This window comes from Myotis nattereri (genome assembly GCF_964212035.1).
Source record: "Myotis nattereri genome assembly, chromosome: 1".
Classification (NCBI taxonomy): Eukaryota; Metazoa; Chordata; class Mammalia; order Chiroptera; family Vespertilionidae; genus Myotis; species Myotis nattereri.
In genome coordinates this window covers 11,151,689-11,172,621 of record NC_138075.1, presented here as the reverse complement: position 1 = coordinate 11,172,621, position 20,933 = coordinate 11,151,689, and the positions used below count along the sequence as shown (strand labels likewise).

The 20,933-nt window shown below is 43.7% G+C and overlaps 1 protein-coding gene across 1 annotated transcript in view; it reads right to left on the bottom strand.

Annotated features, from left to right (window-relative positions):
- Positions 1–20,621, bottom strand: part of RPS6KA5 (ribosomal protein S6 kinase A5) — a 132,273-nt gene extending 111,652 nt beyond the window's left edge. The window contains exon 1 of the mRNA XM_081097434.1: positions 20,270–20,621. Within this exon, the coding sequence (XP_080953560.1) occupies positions 20,270–20,375 (106 nt within the window). The 5' untranslated portion in view covers positions 20,376–20,621. The remainder of the gene's footprint in view (positions 1–20,269) is intronic.
- Positions 20,622–20,933: the final 312 nt, after the last annotated feature.

Sequence of the window (20,933 nt, the reverse complement as noted above, 5' to 3'; positions counted from 1 at the left end):
AGACACAGGCAGGAACCAATTCATCGAAGACTGGGTTAGATTTGAAAAAGTGCCTACTTTGCTCTGAAGGCATGGGGAGCCAATGAAAGACTTTAGGCCAGTGGTCCTCAACCTTCCTAATGCTGCGACCCTTTCATACAGTTCCTCATGTTGTGGTGACCCCCAATTTCATTGTTACAAATGGAACATAATTAAAGCATAGTGATTAGTCACAAAAACAATATGTAATTATATATGTGTTTTCCGATGGTCTTAGGTGACCCCTGTGAAAGGGTCGTTTGACCCCCAAAGGGGTCGTGACTCACAGGTTGAGAACCGCTGCTTTAGGCAGAGGCTAAAGATGAGCTACTCTGCACCTTAAAGACCATCAGCAGTAGTGTGGAAGATGAACTAGAAAGGAATTCACGTGGAAAGCCAACAGAGAGGTTAGAGCATTATTCGAGGCAAGAAACAAAAAAGGCTAGACAAAGGTAATGAAATCAGGGAAAGAGGAAAAATTAAGTTCACTAATACTACTAAGAGCAAAGTAAAAACACTGGAAATTTCTAAAATTATTAAATTCTAAAAATCTATCATGCAATCTTTAAAGTTTAAAATGATAAAAGCCATGAGATCAGAAAGTGCTCAGAGTAAAAGACAAGATCAATTTTCAAAAAGTTCCACATGAACTGCATTCATTTGCCAAAATTCTAAACTGTATGCCAAAAAGAGTGACTTTTACTGTGCATAAATTATGCCTCAATAGAAAATAATTACTAGTGCTATAAAGAATCATGAAAACATTTTTAAACATGAATATTATAAAGAAGAAATGTTCAGATTCAACAAGGATTTTCTTAATGTTTACTTGATTAAGTAAATGTATTTACTTATCAAAATTAATGCTTATTGTTTAGAAAAGTCATATACTTCTATTTGGCAATATAAAGCTTCTAACACTTATTTTTCAAAATGCACAGATTTCTGATACATCTTACACTGCATCAGCTAAGCACATTGCTCTTGAACTTCGTAGCAATAGATTATTTACGAATTCTGAAATGTTACAAGTTGTTCTGTCCTTGCCAAAATAGCAAGTGATTTAACAGTGTATCATTAATATGTAGCTGTGTGTGTATGTATGGACTTGGTGAACATAAGCTTTATGAATTAAGAATAAGTATGTGAAAGGTCTGTGGGATTTCCAAATGATGATGGCCAAAGGACAGTAAGGAATTTTACAACAGTCAGATTATTGGAAAATCCACTGTTTATTATAAAACATAGCTTTAAAAAAATAGGCCATTTTCAGGCCATGACATATGACCCAAGTTAATATACACAAAAATATGAAGAAAAAAATAATTTAGGGAACAATATAGCACATAAAAGTATTGCATAGAAGTTTTTATGACTTATTTTCAAAAGCAAGTTCCTTTAGTATCCTATCTAATAAAAGAGAAACATGGTAATTAGCGTACAACTGCTACCCTTCCCATTGGCTAATCAGGGCGATATGCAAATTAATTGCCAGCCAAGATGGCGGCCGGCAGCCAGGCAGCTTGAAACTAACATGAGGCTTGCTTGCTTCAGTGATGGAGGAAACCAACGTTCCCCGCCTGCCTTGCCGGCCTCTGAGCTTGCAGTTTGAAACATTGTAATAAATATAGAAGCTAAACAAAACCCCAGAAACCTGCTTTCAGCAAGCCGGGATCTCAGAGCTGGAGTTATACATTGTTTCGATTAGAGAACCCAAACAAACCAGATACCTGTTTTCAGCAGCAGAGGCCTCAGAGCTGGAGCCAGAGCTACGGCTGACCCAGAATAAAAAAAATAAAAGAAAAAAAGGAGCAGTTGGGAGCTTCAGTCACCCGCGAGCCTGAAAACAGCCCTCAGCCCCTCACCCAGACTGGCCAGGCACCCCAGTGGGGACCCCCACCCTGAAGGGTGTGTGACCAGCTGCAAACAGCCATCATTCCCTCACCCAGACTGGCCAGGCACCCCAGTGGGGACCCCCACCCTGGTCCAGGACACCCTTCAGGGCAAACCAGCCAGCCCCACCCACGCACCAGGCCTCTATCCTATACAGTAAAAGGGTAATATGCCTCCCAGCACCGGGATCAGCGGAGCCAAGAGGCCTCCCGGCACTGGGATCAGCGTGACAGGGGGCAGCGCCTAAACCCCCTGATCGCCCTGCGACTCTGTGTGTGACAGGGGGCGGGGCCACAACCTCCCTATCCACCCTGCTCTGTGCCTGATATGGGGGAGCTCCCCAACCCCCTGATCGCCCTGCGGCTCTGTGTGTGACAGGGTGCGGCGCCCCAACCCCCTGATCGGCCCTGCTCTGTGTGTGACAGGGTGTGGCGCCCCAACCCCCCCGCCCCCCCACGAGCCCTGCTGTGTGTGACAGGGTAGAGCCATAACCTCCCCATCGGCCCTGACATGAGTGTGAGAGTGGCGGCGCCCCAACCCCCTCATCGGCCCTGCTCTGTGGGTGATAGAGGGTGGCGCCCCAACCCCCTGATCCACCCTGCTCTGTGTGTGACAGGGGGCAGTACCCCAACTCCCCTATCGGCCCTACTCTGTGAGTGACAGGGGGGAGCGCCTCAACCCCCTGATGGGCCCTGCTCTGTGCGTGATAGGGGGGAGCTCCCCAACCCCCTGATCGACCCTGCTTTGTGCGTGACAGGGGGGAGCTCCCCAACCCCCTGATGGGCCCTGCTCTGTGCGTGACAGGGAGGAGCTCCCCAACTCCCTGATCGACCCTGCTCTGTGCGTGACAGGGTAAGGAGCCCCAACCCCCCTGATGGGCCCTGCTCTGTGTGTGACAGGGGGCAGCGCCCCAACCCGCTGATTGGCCCTGCTCTGTGCGTGACAGGGTGTGGCGCCGCAACCTCCCCATCGACCCTGCCTTGAGTGTGACAGGGGGCAGTGCCCCAACCCCCCAATCGGCCCTACCCTGAGCATGACTGAGGGTGGCATTGCAACCTCCCAATCCGCCCTGCTCTGTGAATGACAGGGGGCAGCGCCCCAACTCCCCAATCGGCCCTGCTCTGAGCCCGACCAGGGGCTGCACCTAGGGATTGGGCCTGCCCTCTGCCACCTGGGAGCAGGCCTAAGCCAGCAGGTCGTTATCTCCCGAGGGGTCCCAGACTGCGAGAGGGCACAGGCCAGGCTGAGGGACACCCCCTTCCCCCCCACTGGGCCTCTAGTTAGTTTATAATTACGATATGACAGTTTAAAGATAATTATGCTTCAAACCAAAATCTAGACAAAGAACAGAACGCCATTATTTACACTCGCATGGCTTTCCTTATTCTTAAGTTGATACCTTCATTTACAATAGAAGTCATGCTTCAGTATTTTGGCAAGCAAAAAATTAAACATAAATGATAAAAACTTAAACCATTACAGCATGGCAAAATTATTTTGGTCTTTGTTGAGATATTTTAGATTATACCTTCTATGCAAGCAATAAAACAGTTTCTAATAGTCCAAAGTAACATGCCAGAGGATCAGGTTTCAATGTGATGTAAGAAAACAGAGCCGCATTTTGTTTCTCCTTAGTCATAACCTCACTTTCCCACTGCAATTCTATTGTCACCTCCACACTTAAGTCTATTGTGAGAAAGTACTTTATCAACACCCTTTCCTTTTCTCTATTTCCCAGACTACATACTGCTAATAGTGCCAATTTTGTTTCTATTAACACTCAAATGTAGCAGCTTTGAATCAAATATCAGTTGGCAATAATTTGTGCTTACAACTATAAACTTTCATAGGGCTACTGCCAACTTGTTTTACAAGAACAATCCTACTCTTTAAAAAAGTTAACAGTGACTCAGAGTAAACTATCTAATTTCATTCTATGAACACTGGGGACCAGAGAAACTAAATTCATCCTGTCTTGTCCCACTCTTCCTCTTCTACTTCAGTTTTAACTATGTTTTCTCTACCACAAGTCTGGGATTTAGAAGAAAAAGGCCAAGAAGTGCCCTGGAGGGAATACAAGCCCTAGAGCTCTACAGCCCAACGCACTCCCCTGCTGTCCCCTCCTCTGCTTATTTCAAACATGAATTGCGTAACCCATTCCCCTGAAACCAAGTTAAGCAATTAACACTTCTAATTTTATGTCAAGGGTATCAGCACAATTATGCTGCCATATAAAAAGTTTCGTGTTTCTAAACATAATTATAGTGTTCCCTGGCCACTTACATTTTTTGTTTTATTTTACAACTAGAGGTCCGGTGCACAAATTTGTGCACGGGTGGGGTCCCTCAGCCTGGCCGGCAATCGAGTCCTATCAGGGGGCCAGCTGGCTGGAGGGAGGGACACCAGGAGGTAGGCCAGCCAGCCCCCCCGATCGGGGCCAATGGGGGAAACCAGTTGAGCGGGGGTGGAGGGTTGGAAGGGGCCGTGGGAGGTTGGCTGGCTGGGGGGAGGGGCCGCGGGAGGTTGGCTGTGGGAGTGAACTGACCACAAGAGGGAAGCTCCTGCTTCGAGAGTCTGCCCCCTTGGAGGTCAGTGCACATATAGCGACTGGTTGACCAGTCGTTCCGGTCGTAATGGTCACTTAGGCATATGTATACATATATACATATACATATACATATACATATACATATACATATACATATACATATACATATACATATACATATATATATATGATTTAAAAATCCGAAGTTGCAAAAATAACAGACAACTCCCATATTCATAATCAATTTTTAACATTCGGCCACATTTGTTTTCTCGTACTCATACACTCAGACACACACATACACACTTGCACTCATATTACTTACCTTTTCTGATCTACTTCAGAATACTCTGCACACATCGTGCATCTGTACCCCTTAATATTTCAGTGTGTATTTCCTAAAAATTCTCTTACATAATCTCAGCATTTTATCCTGCAAGGATCAAACCAAAACCAACTCTCTGACATCCCTGGAGGGGTCCCGGATTGTGAGAGGGCACAGGCCAGGCTGAGGGACCCGACCAGTACACAAATCCGTGCACTGGGCCTCTAGTATGCCTATAAGATCTTTGGTTAATCTCTTCCCCCCTCTTCCCTCCCCCCTTTCCTCTGAGATTCATCAGTCTAGTCCATGTTTCCATGCCTGTGGTTTCTGCTCCTGCGCTGAGCATCTTCCCCCTAGTGGTCAGTTTGTGTCATAGCTACAGTCGAACGAACGGTCAGCCGGTCGCTTAGGCTTTTATATAGATAGATGTTCTTTACATTGTAAAAAAAAAAAAAAAAATGAAATGAGACATGCAAAATGCTTGGCAGAGTACCTAACACAGAAAGCTCAATAAATGATAGCTATCATCATTAGATTAGAGACTGAACTAAGACTATGAAGTGGTGATGGAGAATAAGGCGCAGATAAAGGAGATATTTCAGAGTTAGATACAACTGGAAGAGCAAATTGGTAGGCAGGGAGAAAGTAAGGTAGAGGAAAGGTCCTAGCAGGATGGAGAATGGCAATGACACTGAATAAAATACAGAAAGCTAGAGGAAAAAGCATTATTCAACTATCCAAATGTTTTATGTTCAGTAGACAGTTGGAAGTAACTAATAAAAACTCAAGAGATCTAAGCAAAAACAGAGACTTGGATGGTAGTCAAGCCTTGATAATATTTGATTCCCCAATTATAAGAAAAGAAGGCAGGCAGTGGATTACCAACATGTAAGCCATAAGCAGAGGGATGAAGGACAGTGAAAGAGGAAGATGGGGCAGTCAGTGATAGAGAACCAGGAGGAAGAGCATGGCACTGAGTAAAGGGAGGACAGGACCTACACTTGAGAACCAACTGCACTAAAGAGGTTAAGATCAAGCAGAGGCGGTCCCATCTGATTAGGAAAAACAGGGAGACATTACTCATTTTAGAGCAGGTTTCGGTGGAGGGACTGAGGTGAAAGCCTGGTATCACAGCACATCAAAGAGTGAAGGGGAGTCAAAGAAGGAGAAACAGTGAGTGTAAATGCTCTTTCAAAAACTGGTGAAAAGGGAGTAACAGCAAAAACTAGACTGTGTTTGTGGGAAGAAGAGTTTGAGGATCAGCGGAAGGGGAGAAAAAAAATAAAGAAAGTGGAGAATTTCAAAAAGAGATGTAAGAGCACAATCTGATTCAATCATCTTTAATTACTAGTAATATGTTTAGATCTGTTTTTAATATACTACCTAGGAAATATGTGTTTAGTGTCCAATTTGTTGGGACCAACCTAATAAAGCTGTAAAAAGATTTTTCTTATAAAACCTTGTCTTTTTACTCTGGCCAGTAATTCAGTCAGTTGAGCATCGTTCATTGCACCAAATGATTTCCAGTGAGGGTACATACCTAGGTTTGTGGGTGTTACAATCCCCAGTTGAAATGCATCGGGAGGCAACCAATCAATGGTTCTCTCTCATACTGATGTTTCTCTCCTCTTTCTTCTCTCTCTCTCCCCCCCCCCCCTTCCTCTCTCTCTCAACTCAATAAAAACATATCCTCTGGCAAGGATTTAAAAACCCTTGCCTTTTCTTACTCAACATTACAACAACATAAGCTTCTTGAACTAATTTAGTTTTAGTCAAAAGGTGACAATTGTATGCAGTGAGAAAAAAAAACCTTTCCTCTGCTAGTTTAGCTTTTTTTCTTTTTTGTCAGGGGAAAATACACTTATAAAACAATTCACCAAATAAGCTCTAATTTAGGGGTTATCCTGCCTAGTTTGGACAGCACATATATAACTCTGAAATCTAAAATCTTTAACCCCTGTCTGCAGGCTCCAATTAGCTCCATTCTAAAAAATAAACTTGAAAATAAGCTAAATAGCTAGCACATTAAGTTCCTTTTAACTGCCAGGTGGCAAGCTATTCTGAAGCTGTTTAGATTTGTGGTTGAGCCTCAAACAATGTCTCTGGACAGCATGCTGCTGAGGCAGAACACGTTAAATTTAATATCTGTGCACTTTAAAACAATGCGGCCCATTTTTATTGCCAGGGTCACCTACCCTTCAGACTTACTGTACTTTTCTGGTGTACAAAACAGTAATGTTTACTTAATCCGACTGATTCTGGGATACATAATTGAGCCAACATGGAAACTGAGTCAATAAGAAAACCAATGCTTATAAACTAGTAACAAACAGCCTTTCCTCCTCCCTCCCCCCAACATGTGCACCAAAGAAATTTAACTCAGAACTGAACTAAATATAAAACACTTCGGAAAGAAGAAAAAGAACATGATGCTTACTAAGGTTTCTGGCATGATCTAGAGAACATGCTCAGGAACTGACCTCTATAGAAAAGTGCCTGAAAACCCTTCCCTAGGTTGTTCTGCAGCATTCTGTAAAGTTTCACCTGGCAGCATGTAAATTTTTTGTCAACTTGTGTGTTTTTCTATAGCTAAGAATTTTAAAAGGCCAGAATAACAATTTTAAAACAATGAAGGTACTTTTTTCTTCTTGAATGAAGAATTGCCTTTTCTTCACAATTCACAAAGAAAAAAAATCCATAAGCTCAAAACTCCCCTATCTTCCTGCCACCAAATCTACAAATGCACTTGTATCCTCTCCATCCTCCCTCCTGTTACAATAGAAGCAGTGGGCCTTCTCTTATCTGAGGCCAATCTCACCACCACCACCATCACCCCGTCCCCAGGATCTCCTTCCCAGGGACCTTGATGCTGTCAGCTATCCCCTCCTGTCTGTGTAATTTCAATCTGTGTGTGTGTGTGTGTGTGTGTGTGTGTGTATCCTGGATCCAAACTAGTGGTATTTAAGCATGTTCTAGCATCATTTGTCTTAAAACAACAATAAATAACACTTCCACCCCCAAGCCCCACATTCCTCTCTGGGTAAGTCTCTCTCTTTAATCATCTCCAGAACCAAGTCTCTCAGAAGTTACCTTCACTTGCATCCACTCCTCAACCCATTCTAGTCTGGCTTCTTCAACCAAATCTCCACCAAAATTTCTCTTTACAAGAATACTAGCTGATCAGTCAGATCTGACAAATACCTCTTTAAGGACCTTCTCTCGGCTTCCATTCCACCACATGTTCCGAGGTTTTCTCCTGGTTTTTCTTCTGGCTGTTCCTCCTCCGTACCCTTTCTGAGCAACCCCTTTTCTACCCAACCTCTAAGTTTTGGAGTTTTTCAGGTCTCACTTTTCCTCTCTCTCCAGTCTACAATCTCCCCTAAGGTGATCTCTTCTACAACTGGTCATTAAATGTCATCTAAGTGCCAATGATGCTAAGATTTTTATCTGCAGTCTAGACATCTTTTCCAAGTTCCAGACCCATACCCCACTGATGACATAAAATAGAGGTTTACATGAGCGTTAGGGGCCAGACTGCGTGGGGGTCAAAACTAGTTCTTCTACTTACTTCCTAGGTAACCCTAAGCAGTTGGTGACCCTAAGACTCAGTTTCCTCGGCTGAAAATTGGAATAATAATAGTATTCACTCCATAAGCTTATTGTGTGGATTAAATGAGTTGATTAAAGCACCTACAATGTAGTATATAGTAAGCTTTCATTATTTGTGATTAATATCACAAGATATGACCATTAAAATATGTCAAAGACATCTCAAACTTTATATAAAACAGGATCCTTTTTTTCTTGCCCACCCCAAATGCATCACCTCTGGTTTGCCATCCGTGAATTCTAAGGCAGATTTCTAAGATGACCCTTTGCATGACCTCCTGGCCCTTGAGTGAGTGAATATAAGATACCACTCTTGTGATAAAATGAACTTTACATATGTAATTAGACATAATTAAGGTCCCAAATCAGTTGACAATTATGAGAAAGATTATCTAGGCTGACCTGACCTAATCACATAAGGCCTAGAGGTCAGAGAAGGGGATCTAAAAGTCAGAGAGTCAAAGCATGGAAAGGACTTAACATACATTTGCTGGCCTCGACATCAAGGAGCCAAATGAGAAGAAATGCAGATGGTCGCTAGGAGCTGACAGAGAACCCTCACTGACAACCAGCAAGAAAACGGGGACCTCAGGCTGATGACGACAGGAACTAAAATGTGCCAACTACAATATTGATGACATAAACACAGGTTCAGACGAGCCTGGAAGTGGATTTTTACCCAGAGCCTCTAGATGTGAACTCAGTCTGGCTGCCGCCTTAATTTCAGCCATGCTGTCAAACTTCTAACCTGCTGAACTGTGAGGTAATAAGTGGGTGCTATTGTAAGCCACTAAATTTGTGATAATTTGTTACACAGCACTAGGAAATTAATACACCATCTGAACAAATAACACCTTCAAACATACACCAGAAAATCCCATATCAGTACAACACCAAATTCTATTGACTCTATCTTCTAAATACATCTCAAATATATTCACAATTTTTTAATTGATTTCAGAGAGAGGAAGGGAGAGGGAGAGAGATAGAAACATCAATGATGAGAGAGCATCACTGATCAGCTGCACACCCCCAACTAGGGATCAAAACCAGTATCCAGGCATGTGCCCTGACTGGGAATCGAACCGTAACCTCCTGATTCAAGGGATGACACTCAACCACTAAGCCATACCAGCCAGGCCACAATTCTGAATTTCTAATTGTTACCTAACCCAAATCTGTATATCCTATCTCAACTTCTGCAAAAGGCTCCTATCTGGTCTCCCTTAATCTTTCCTCCTTTTCTCTTCACAGCAATGGCAGTCACTTTTTACAATGTAAAGTACACCTCTAAAAACTCCTTTAATGGCTTAGCACTGGGCACTCAGGGCAATGCCCAAACACCTCATCATCATCTACAAAACCCTGCAAGAAATGGCCCTGCTACCTTTCCAGTCCATTCCCTGTGATTCTCATGCTTGGACATGACACTCACGCCACAGAGGCCTTTCTTCTAGTAACCCCCGTGAGCGAGGCCATTTCCCCTTCAGGGCCACCTGTGTCGCTTCCTTTAGCAGAAATGCTTTATTCCCCCACTCATCACCCCACAGTAACAAGGACATTACGTGAACATTACTGCTTCAGAGAAGCTTCAGAGTGCCAGGTCACCCTGTCAGAAACTCACAGAACCCTGTATCTTCTTCATAGAGTTTATCACAATTGCCATAGGGGATTCTATGATTATGTATGTAATGTCTTTCTGTTAGGTTTCATTAAATGAGGGTAGAAGCCATGCCTAATTTGCTCCCTGCTAAAACCCAAGATGCCTGAATTCAACAAATCTTTAATGGATGAAAAAAAAAAAAACTGGCTGTTTTGCCCAACTTATACATGGCAAAATTAGGTCAAAAGTATGAGTTTGATATGTGCATGACCCCATTAGATTTGTCCTAATCTAGCCCTAATTATGGTGTTTCCTGACAAACAAATGCCCTTTATACCTAAAGGAAAAGCAGGTGCAAGTTCATGGGAAAGGATTATTGCAAATCTACCTTTACGATCCGGTGTTCATGTCCTCCTAGTGCAGCATCATATTTAGATATGAAGGGAAACATTATCTATTACATATTTTAATTAGCTTTTCCTCTTAGAAAGACATATATAACTCCACTCCAGATTACTGATGTGGCTAGAGGACAGAGTGCTTCACTCGACTGAATTTTCCAGTTAACGATGGGATAGTCCACTAATGTAGAAAACTGCCATGACCAGGACAGCCCTGGTGCACTCGCCAGCTCTGTGGCACTAGAACGCTTCTTTAAAAGCATGCCTCTATGTTACTGATGTTTCATTATGTATTTTTTTAAACCAAAAGTGCTATTAATTAATTAGAGACCTCACTTTTTTCCATTTTTGGAGAAATACAAAAATAGCACAAACACCATATGACAGAGATTTTACTTAGGAAGCAAAATGCTGGATAGAAAATCAAGTACCTTCTCATATTATCCATGGTACGTACATAGGTATTTGTATGTGTATTTACTTAATTATATATTTACCTAATCCTTACCTTGGTCCAGAAAAGATTTAAGGCCAATTACTTAGATTAACTAAAGCATAACAAAAGGAGGAAGAAAGAAAAATAAAAAGTATAGGGACATTAAATGGTACCAGGAAGAGGCTCAAGATGCATGCCAAGCCACAACTTTACGTGGTGTAGGCCCGAGATCTGAAGCTTTCTAGCCACCAACTTGATAAAAGGGTTCTGCTCCAAGACCCACTTCAGAGACTTCCTATGAAAAATAGAACAGCTGGTCAAGAGCAGCTCAGGCTTGTACCAAGGTCAGAAAGGAATGTCTTCGTGGATTCCTTTAGAGAGAACAGCATTGTGCTTCTACTAAGCGCAACACTTGTCACCATTTTCTACTGAAACAGTGGTATAAATAACTAACTGCTTTACACTGCGATCATATTCAGTTACCAGGGCCTGGGGTGAAATTATCTCTTGGCTCATCCAGTCTTAATCAAGATGTATCAGTTGCCTATTGCTGCCACAAAACAATTAACATAAACATCATGGTTTAAGTTTGTTTTCTTATGCCCAGCCGACGTGGCTCAGTGGTAGAGCATCGACCTATGAACCAGGAGGTCATGTTTCGATTCCCGGTCAGGGCATATGCCCGGGTTATGGGCTTGATCTCCAGCAGCTGATCAACGATTCTCTTTCATCACTGATGTTTCCATCTCTCTCTCCCTGAAATCAATAAAATAAACAAATAAATAAATTTGTTTTCTTATGGTTCTGGAGACCAGAAGTCTGAAACTGGGTTATATGGAGCTAAAATCAGGGGGATAGCAGAGCTATGTTCCTTCCGGACACTCTGGGATACCCGCTCCTCAGCTGGAGGCTGCCCTGTATCTTGGCTCACGGCCCCTCCAGCAATGGCAACACTCCAACAATCTGTTTTCATCACAACTCTTTCACTCTTGCAGCTTCCATCTTCACATCACCTTCTCTGATTCTGACCCTCCTGGCTTCCTCTTACAAGCTCCCTGAGTTTACATTCGGCCCACTTAGATATTCCAGGATTCTCTTCTCATCTTAAAATCCTTAGCTGAATCACACCGGCAAGGTCTCCCTGCGATGTAAGGAAACATTCACAGGTTTCAGGGTTTGGACCTAGACATTGCTGACGGTGGCGGTGGTGTCTTTATCCAGACACAAGACTTTATCATTTACCTGTTTGAAGCTACCTAAATTGTAAAGATGGTGTCAGAAAACAGCACTATACGGCCAAATCTACATAATAATAAGAGTACAGCCACACGCCCTGGCAGGTGCTGCTAAATGGTTAGAGCATCGGCCAACTGCCCTGAAGGTTTGTGAGTTCAATTACTGGTCAAGGGCATGTACCTTGGTTGTGGGTCCACTCTCTGCCTTGCAACCAATGGTTGCCTCTCTGAGGGAGGCAACCAATCGATATGTCTCTCTCACATGGATGTTTCTCTCTCTCTCTCTCTCCCTCCCCTCCCTTCCTCCCTCCCTCCCTACCTCCCTCCCCTCTCTGAAAAGCAATGGAAAAAATATCCTCAAATGAGGATTAACAACAACAACAAAAAAAGCGTAAAGCCACAAATGGAGAATTTAACGAAAAATATTTTTAACCAATAGTTAATAATAAATTCTTTTTAAGTATAAGGTCACCTTCTGCATTCCAAATAATTTACTATACTACAAAAATATTGTTTATAAGAAAACCTTTGGAGCAGCGGTCGCCAACCGGTGGTCCACGGACCACCGGTGGTCCGTGAGGTCGGAAAGGTTGGCAACCGCTGGTTTATACAACTTTTTGACAGGAACACACTGATTATATAAAAAGAAGCACACCTACACAAAAACTCGTGTGAAATAAAATAACTGCAATACCAAGTACTGACTTAAAAATCAGGAACTTTGCCTCTTTATTTTCCCTGCAGTCACAGGGGAGGATGTCTCCTCAATTTTCTTTTTTTAAAGTGCGACAGCCACCTCACTTACCACTTTAGAAATATATGAAGTCCAAGAACTTATATGATTTTCAGACGAATGGCTATATCTGAGGGAAGACGGGTATCGCTAAAGACAAACTTAATGAGAGCAAAATTCTATTTTAGACCCTACTCATTTTCCCTGAGAATGTAGGAGGGCTCATACCTCCGAGGTGCACAGGGCAACAATTTTCAAGCAGGGTGCTGCAAGAATTTGTAAAACATGCACTACTTGACAGTTTAGTCAGGGACATTGACCTCTTTTCCTTTAGGTTGTCAAATTTAAAAAATGACAACAGCCAATACAATAGTCATCCCGTGTGAATGAGTCAAAATTACACCCTTTTTTTTTTGGTCAGACCTGCAAAAAGTAAAAATTTTAGTGTGCCACTGAATTTTAGTAATTAGTTTATGTGTGCCATGAGATGAAAAAGGCTGAAAATCGCTGGCACGAAGAGATCTATAAATCATTACGGAGCTAACTATGAAAACCCCTCCCTCCCACTGCATTTTAGGATTGACATCTCTCAACAGTGTATTTAATTGTAGGCTTCAGTCAACACATGATAATATGTTAGATATTCCCTAGAGAAATTTTCACCAAGCATCATCTTTTTTTTCAATCCTGCCCACCAAACCACTCATGTCTCCAGAAATCTGCGGTTTCAGATTCTTCCTTGCATTGCAATAGAGGTTAATATAGAGCATCTGATACAACAGAAGACACCACCTGAGAAGCTTTTTCCCATTATGGACTACAAATACAAAATATACTTGACTCCCCCTTGAGTTAAGAGCTGAGATATCACCTCCTTTGCCCAAATAGATCATTTTCTTAATCTCTAAAACTTGTGGTAGAAAGTTAAGAGATTTTCCTTTAAGGTCTAGAGACTCTAGGGAATTAAGCTAGGATGCTATCAATAACCTATTTATATTTTTAACCTTCTTACTGTACACTATAAAACTAAAGATAGAGCACACATTCTGCCTACTCTTCTCATGCAAGGAAAGTGTGAGAATAAATGGAAAAGTACTATAAGAATATTCACAGGAAGACACAAATACATATATTTATGCTTGTATAATAAAGAGAATTGTGTTCTCACAGATAACTAAGATTGTCACTAAAATCTTTCAAAGTGTCTTTTTGTTTTGTTTTTTTAATTAATCCTCACCTGAGGATATTTTTCCTTTGATTTTTAGGAAAAGTGGAAGAGAGAAGGAAAGACATAGAGAAACACTGATGTGAGAGAAACGCACCAATTGGTTGCCTCCTGCACAAGCCCTGACCAGGGCCCAGGCCAGGGAGGAGCCTGCACCAAGGTACATGCCCTTGACCGCAATCAAACCTAGCACCCTGTGGTCCGCAGGCTGACGCTCTATCCACTGAGCCAAACCAGCTAGGGCTCAAAGTGTCTTAATGAGGTAATCATTATGTTCCTAAAAAGCTAATTATAAATTAAATTGCTATAAGTAGAATCATATTTAAAAAGCATCAGGTAACTGTTGTTTTCAATGGGATTCAATCATGAATCCTTTAGTAAAACAGAATTATCTTTTAAAGTAAATCCCCACTCCTCCTGACTTTTGTCTATACCAAGATTTCCATAGTAATTCCAAATATTTAAAAAACAAACAGGGTGGGGCAAAATTAGGTTTACAGTTGTTCCTACAGAAAATTATACAATAATAGATAATAATACAAGAATAAACTCTGTGTTTCATGTACTCCCAGCTGTAAACCTACTTTTGGCTCCAGCTTGTACATCTGATAAGAGACTTGTATGTAGAATACTTAAAGAACTCTCACATCTCAATAAATAAAGACAAATTAACCAATTGAAAAATAGGCTAAGGATCGTAATAGACAATTCTCCAAAGATATGCAAATGCCCATAAGCACATGAAAAGATATTCAACATCATTAGTCACGATGGAAACAGAAGTCAAAACCATTGATACCCTTCATACTTACTAGGATGGCTATAAGCAAAAAGACCGACAGTAACAAGTGTTGACAAGGATGTGGAGAAATTGCAGCCATTGTACATTACTTATGGAACTGTAAACTAGTTCAGCTACCTTGGAAAACTTATAAAGATAAACAGACCATGTAATGCAGTAATTTTACTCTTAGTATCTACCCAAGAGAAATGGAAACACAGGTCCACAAAAAAACTTGTACACAAATGTACGGAGCAGCATTATTCACAAAAGCCAAAAGTAAAAACAACCCAAATGTCAATCAACTCCTGAATGGATAAACAAAATATGGTATAGCCATACAATGGAATACTACCTGTCAATTTAAAAAAGGGTAGTGCTGATACATGCTACAACATGGATGAATCTTGAAAACACTGTGTTCAGTAAAAGAAGCCAGTTGTAAAGACCACATATTGTAAAATTCCATTACATTATATTGTCCCTAGGCAAATATAGTATAGAGAAAATAGAATTATCGGTTGCCTAAGACTGGGGATGGGTGGTAGGAATGTGGAGTGACTGATATAAATAGGTAAGACATTTCTTTTTAAAGTGATGGAAATGGTCTAAAATCAGATTGTGGTGGTGGTTGTATAACTATAAATATACTAAAATTCACTAGATTGTACACTCAAAACAAGTAGATTTTTTTGTTATGTAAACTAGAGAGCCAGTGCACTAATTTGTGCACAGGTAGGGTCCCTCAGCCTGGCCGGTGATCGGGGCTGACCAAGGCAGAAGGAGGTTGGCTGGCTGGGAGGAGGGGCCGAGGGAGGTTGGCTGTGGGAGCACACTGATCACCAAGGGGAAGCTCCTGCATTGAGCGTCTGCCTCCTGGTGGTCAGCATGTGTCAGAGAGACCGGTCATTCGGTCATTTGGTCGCTTAGGCTTTTATATATATAGATGATATCTCAAAAAAAGCTAACATAAAAAAACATTGTGGCTTCCACCTTGCTCTGTCTTCAATCACTTGTTCTGGGGGAACTAGCTCTAATATCATGAGGACATTCAAGCCATCATATGGGGAGGTCCACGTGGCAAGAAACTAAACTACACACAAGCGATCTGTCTTAGAAGAGGAACCTCCAGCTCCTTCATATGCCTACAGGTGACTTCAGTCCTGGCAAACACCTGGACTACAACCACATGAAACCCTGAGTCAGAATTATCAAGCTAAGCAACTCCTCAAGTCCTGACCCACAGAAATCATGTTGTTGGTGGTAATTTGTTACACAGCAATAGATAACGAATACCCCTTTATTAACCCTCTCCTTGGTGTTAAGCTCTCTCCTAATAATAGACACCTAAGGAAATGTTTTCCCAGCAACCCTTCCTCTTCTAAGGGTTTAGTTTCACCCTATGCACATGTTTATTGTAGTAGCTTCATGTTAGTAGAACTTGATCCCATTCCCTTGCCTTAGCTGAATAATCCAGAATATAGGGTACCTGACCAGAACCAGGCCAATAAACTCCATCCCTGAGATTTTTAATATCTGAACCTAAGTAAAAGGCAGTGTCTCTCCAGTATCTGAAGCTGTGAGATGTAAAACTTGGGGTCTGTCTGCAGCCATGTTCTTTCCCAGGTGAGAAAAGTGAGACTGCAGAATAAAGTCATCATTTAGAGACAAAGGTTCAAGATGGAGGGAGTAGATAAGTCTCTGGTTCCAGTGGGAACCCTGTCTCTCCAGTGGGAAGAACATATCTGTGGAAGGCCATATCTGTCTTTTAAACTACCATCTAAAACCGCACTCAAGACATAAGCGGTAATAAAATTTTATTTTTTATATATTTTATTTTTTTATTACTATTTTTTCAAGTTCTCACCTGAGGACATTTTTCCATTGATTTTTAGAGAGCATGTAAGAGAGAGAAATATTGATGTGAGAGAAGCACATCGATCGGTTGCCTCCTGCACGAGCCCTGACCAGGGCCTGGGCTGGGACGGAGCCTGCAGCCGAGGTATGTGCCTTTGACCTGAATAGAACCCGGGACCCTTCAGTCTGCAGGCCAACTCCCTACCCACTGAGCCAAACCAGCTAGGACAATAAAATATTTATTGAAAAAATGAATAAGTAAGATAACCCAGCATCCTTCTAATAATACCCCCTTTTTGTTGCTATTGTGCAAGAGTTAGATTTGATTATTTGAAGCCTAAAAAGTCCTTACCTCTTCTTTGCTGCCTTTATACTCTGTATAATCCTTTATTATTATACTTACTATACTTACTAGAGGCCTGGTGAACGAAATTTGTGCATGGGGGGGTAGAGGGAGTCCCTCAGCCCGGTCTCCACCCTCTGGTAATCCGGGATCCCTCTCGCAATCTAGGACCGCTGGCTCCTAACTGATCGCCTGCCTGCCTGCTGGATCACCCCTAACCACTCGCCTGCCTGCCTCATAGCCCCTAACTACTTGCCTGCCTGCCTGATCGCCCCAACCACCTCTGCCTCGGCCTCTGCCACTGCGGCTCCGTCCAGAATGAGGTCCAGAAGGTCGTTTGGATGTCTGGTCTAATTAGCATATTACGCTTTTACTATTATAGATAATGTATTCTATTTACTGGTTTACATGGTCTCCTCCCCTAAAATCAGAGAGCAAAACATGTTCTTAGTCATTTTTGGTATCATCAGTACCATCTAGTCTAGAAAACAAACTGCTCAAGAAACGCACGTTTAACTGGTCTAACCAATTCCTTACTTTTCATTCTTCAGCTTTTGTAGTCACTTTCATCAATTTATCAACCAGCTAATATATCCAAGGTACTGGGAATACTTAGACTTAGTCCTGGCTTTTCATCCATTCAATGAATTCATTCGACAAATGCATACTTACCATATGCAAGGGGCTGAAAATTGACATGGGATATGATCAAAGAACAAGGTCTCAAAGACCTTACAGTATAGCAGAGACAAATAAATTGATTATACAGCATGTGTGTTAGATGTTATTAAAGAGTTATGCATAGGCTGCTAAACAGCAGCAGGGATTATGTGGAGTTCACACTCTACTCCAGAAGACATGTACAGAAAAAGATGATAGCCTGGCAATGTGACACAGCCTGAGCACCAAATGAGTAATTTGTTTTCCAAGTTACACTGAATTAATTCACACACTTAAAGAAAAGATACTGTATGGAGTGATTTTCAGATTTCTATTCAACCAACATCTCCTCAGCGCTTAATATGTGCCAAGCAACCCATTTAGCACTTTTCCAACGGGGTCTTATTCAAGTTTCACATCTTGTAGATGAGAGAAGTGAGTCTGAAAGAGTGAAGAGACTTGTCGAAGGCTGCATAGCGAGTAAGCGGCAGAGCTGAAATTTAGAGTGAAGTCTTCCAATTCCACATCCAGGTATACTCTGCTACTTCGGGCTACAAAACTGAAACAATTTCCATGTCCTTGCATGTGACTTTTATTGCCTTTTCATTCATCCTGTGGCACACAACACAGTTTGGGGGCACAAATGGGCAATCACCACCTGCTGCTTGATATGGCTATATACTCGTCCACATTTTGAGAAGCAAGGGACCACTGTCAGATCAGATTACTTTGGTGCCTACGTAGCATCATGTGCCAACAGGAGCACAGTTGGCTGACGACGAGTGAATTTTTCAAGTCATATTTTAACAGTGTTTTTGACCACTATATCCGGTCAGTTGTTCCAATGTTCAGCAAGAAATCAAAATGAATTTTTCATTTCCGTTGACAGTTAACAGCACTAATGAATTCAGTATAATCTCACCATCCATCAGAAAAATTTCTGAAATGCAAACTTAGAGCTGATGATTCACACAGTAGAGAAAGGGAAATAAAGCAGTACTCATTGTTTTCTACAAAACTAGCATTGTTTGCAAAACCCAGAAACGGAGCAGTTGGTTGACTACTAATAACAAGTAGGTTGCTCTTTGGTCATTTAGCAAAAAGCTGCTTGTTGTGCCACGGTCAATGGCTGAGGAGCATATGACTTCAAGTAGCTTTTGCTGTACAGAGCAATCCTACATATAAAAATCAGCAAATTGTTATGTAAGGCAAGAAAAAGAAATTCAAAATCTTCACACTAGAAAACACATGACACTGAGCCTGGCACAAATCAGATATTAATTTTGAACAAATGCTTACTGAATGAATACTTTAATCGCCATCTGAAAACATCAGCTGTCTATTAAATCCAGAGAGAAAAATCAAACCAACCAAACCTACACAGGTTATGTTAGGAACTCAAATAGACTATAGAGTAACTGGCTCAAGATACATAAAGTCACAAAAAAATTATGTATAAGTAAGCATCCATTTGACATCCTCTTAAATTAAGTCACCACACTGGCACACGCTGGAAGGAAGGCTGACTGGCCATCAAATTAGAAATAACAGAAACTAAGAGAACTGTGACAGATCTAACTTTAAAATCCGTTCCAAACAGCAACAAGGTGAAACCTGCCATGTGAGCAGTGTCTACACAATAAAAGAATATCCTGATATGCCCACGAGGCTGAATCAAAAACCTTTATAAACGTCCGCATCAACATTTAATAGTAATAGTGAACTCATTACAGTAGTACCTGTTCAGAAATGCAAAAAAAAAATATCTAATTACGAGACTGGGCTCCACAAATATAAAATCAAAACTTGCTGCTTCGTCCAAATAAGCATTTCCTAAAATGAACAACCGGGACCCACACAACGAATACAGTAACGTAAGTGCAAAGCTTGGGACAACGCTAGTGATCTCAAACGTTGGGGCAGAAGAGCTCACGCCGGCTAGGGCGTCGCTTTTGACTCCAGCTTTCCATTGACAGAGCCTTCATGTCAAGAGACCTTTGAAGGCAATTCCAGGCCAAGTCTAGTATTTCATGACCGTTGCAAATAAAAGCACGCAGTCCCTGCAGCCCGCGACCCCTCTCGATCTCCCTGGAGACTGCACTCACGAAGAGCCACCCTCTTACCTGGTCCAGGACCCCAGCACCTTCCGGGGACGATCCCACAACCCCTGTCCCCCCCCCCTCCCCAACCCCCGGGACCACCCCCTGCAAAGCAGCGGCGTGGAGGAGCCACGCTCCAACACAAAGCACCGCTCACCCCGCACCTGAGGAGCAAGGCGCACCTTTCCCCCCACACGGGATGCCGCGACAGCTGTGTCACCTGTGCGGGGCCAGGGGCCCGGAGGCATCCTCGCAGACCAGCGCCAACAGGCAGTGAGCTGCCGCCCCGCGGGCCCCGCCGTCCGGCGCCAGCCGCTCTGTCCCCGGCTCCTCTCGGAAAACTTTCGGACCTCACCCTCCGGGCGCGCCCCGACCTCCCGGGACCCCCCGCGGCTCCCGCCCCGCCCGCGAGGCCCCGCCCCAGCCCCGCGCCCCCCGGCCCCGCGAGCCCTCCGGGCGCGCCCCCGCGCGGGACCAGGCCGGCAGAGGGCGGGGTCGCTCACCCGTCCGCAGCTCGTGCTTGACAGTGAGGAGCCGCTCTCCCGCGGCGCCGCCGTCCCCGCCGGTGCCCGCGGCGCCGCCGCCGCCGCTGCCGCTCTCCTCCTCCATCTTCTCCCGGTCGGATCCCGCAGACTTCTCCGAGGGGACGCGGGAGGCAGCGGACGCCCGGCCCCGCACGGCTCCCGCTGCAGTCCCCGGAGCCGGGGCGGGCGCGGCGGCTCCAGAACTCGGACGCACGGCGGAGTCTCTTTCCCGCTCTGGCCGCACGGCTCGCTCCTCCGCCTCCTCCCCCCTCTCCAGCTGGCACCGCTAGTACCGCGCAACCTACCCGCCCCGTGCTCCCCGCCTCCTCCTGCCAGCCGCCCTGCCCACAGCCAGCAAGGTACCGGAGCCCTTCGAGCCGCCAGCGCTTATTGGGCCCGAGGCGCGCGCATCTCTGGACGGCGGCTCCCATTGGGCAACCCGCTGTGATGCCTCAGCACCCGCCCCGCCCCGCTCCTCGAATTGTTGTTGCTCGGCGGGGAGGCAGCAGAGGCAGGAGCGCGACTACTCCGATTGGTGCGATCCGAGAGTTTGCCCCGCCTATTCCCCCCGGTGCGCACGCGCAGCCAGGACCCTCCCTTCCCTCCTCTGACCTCCCCAGAACGGTCACGCCCCCACTCCCCA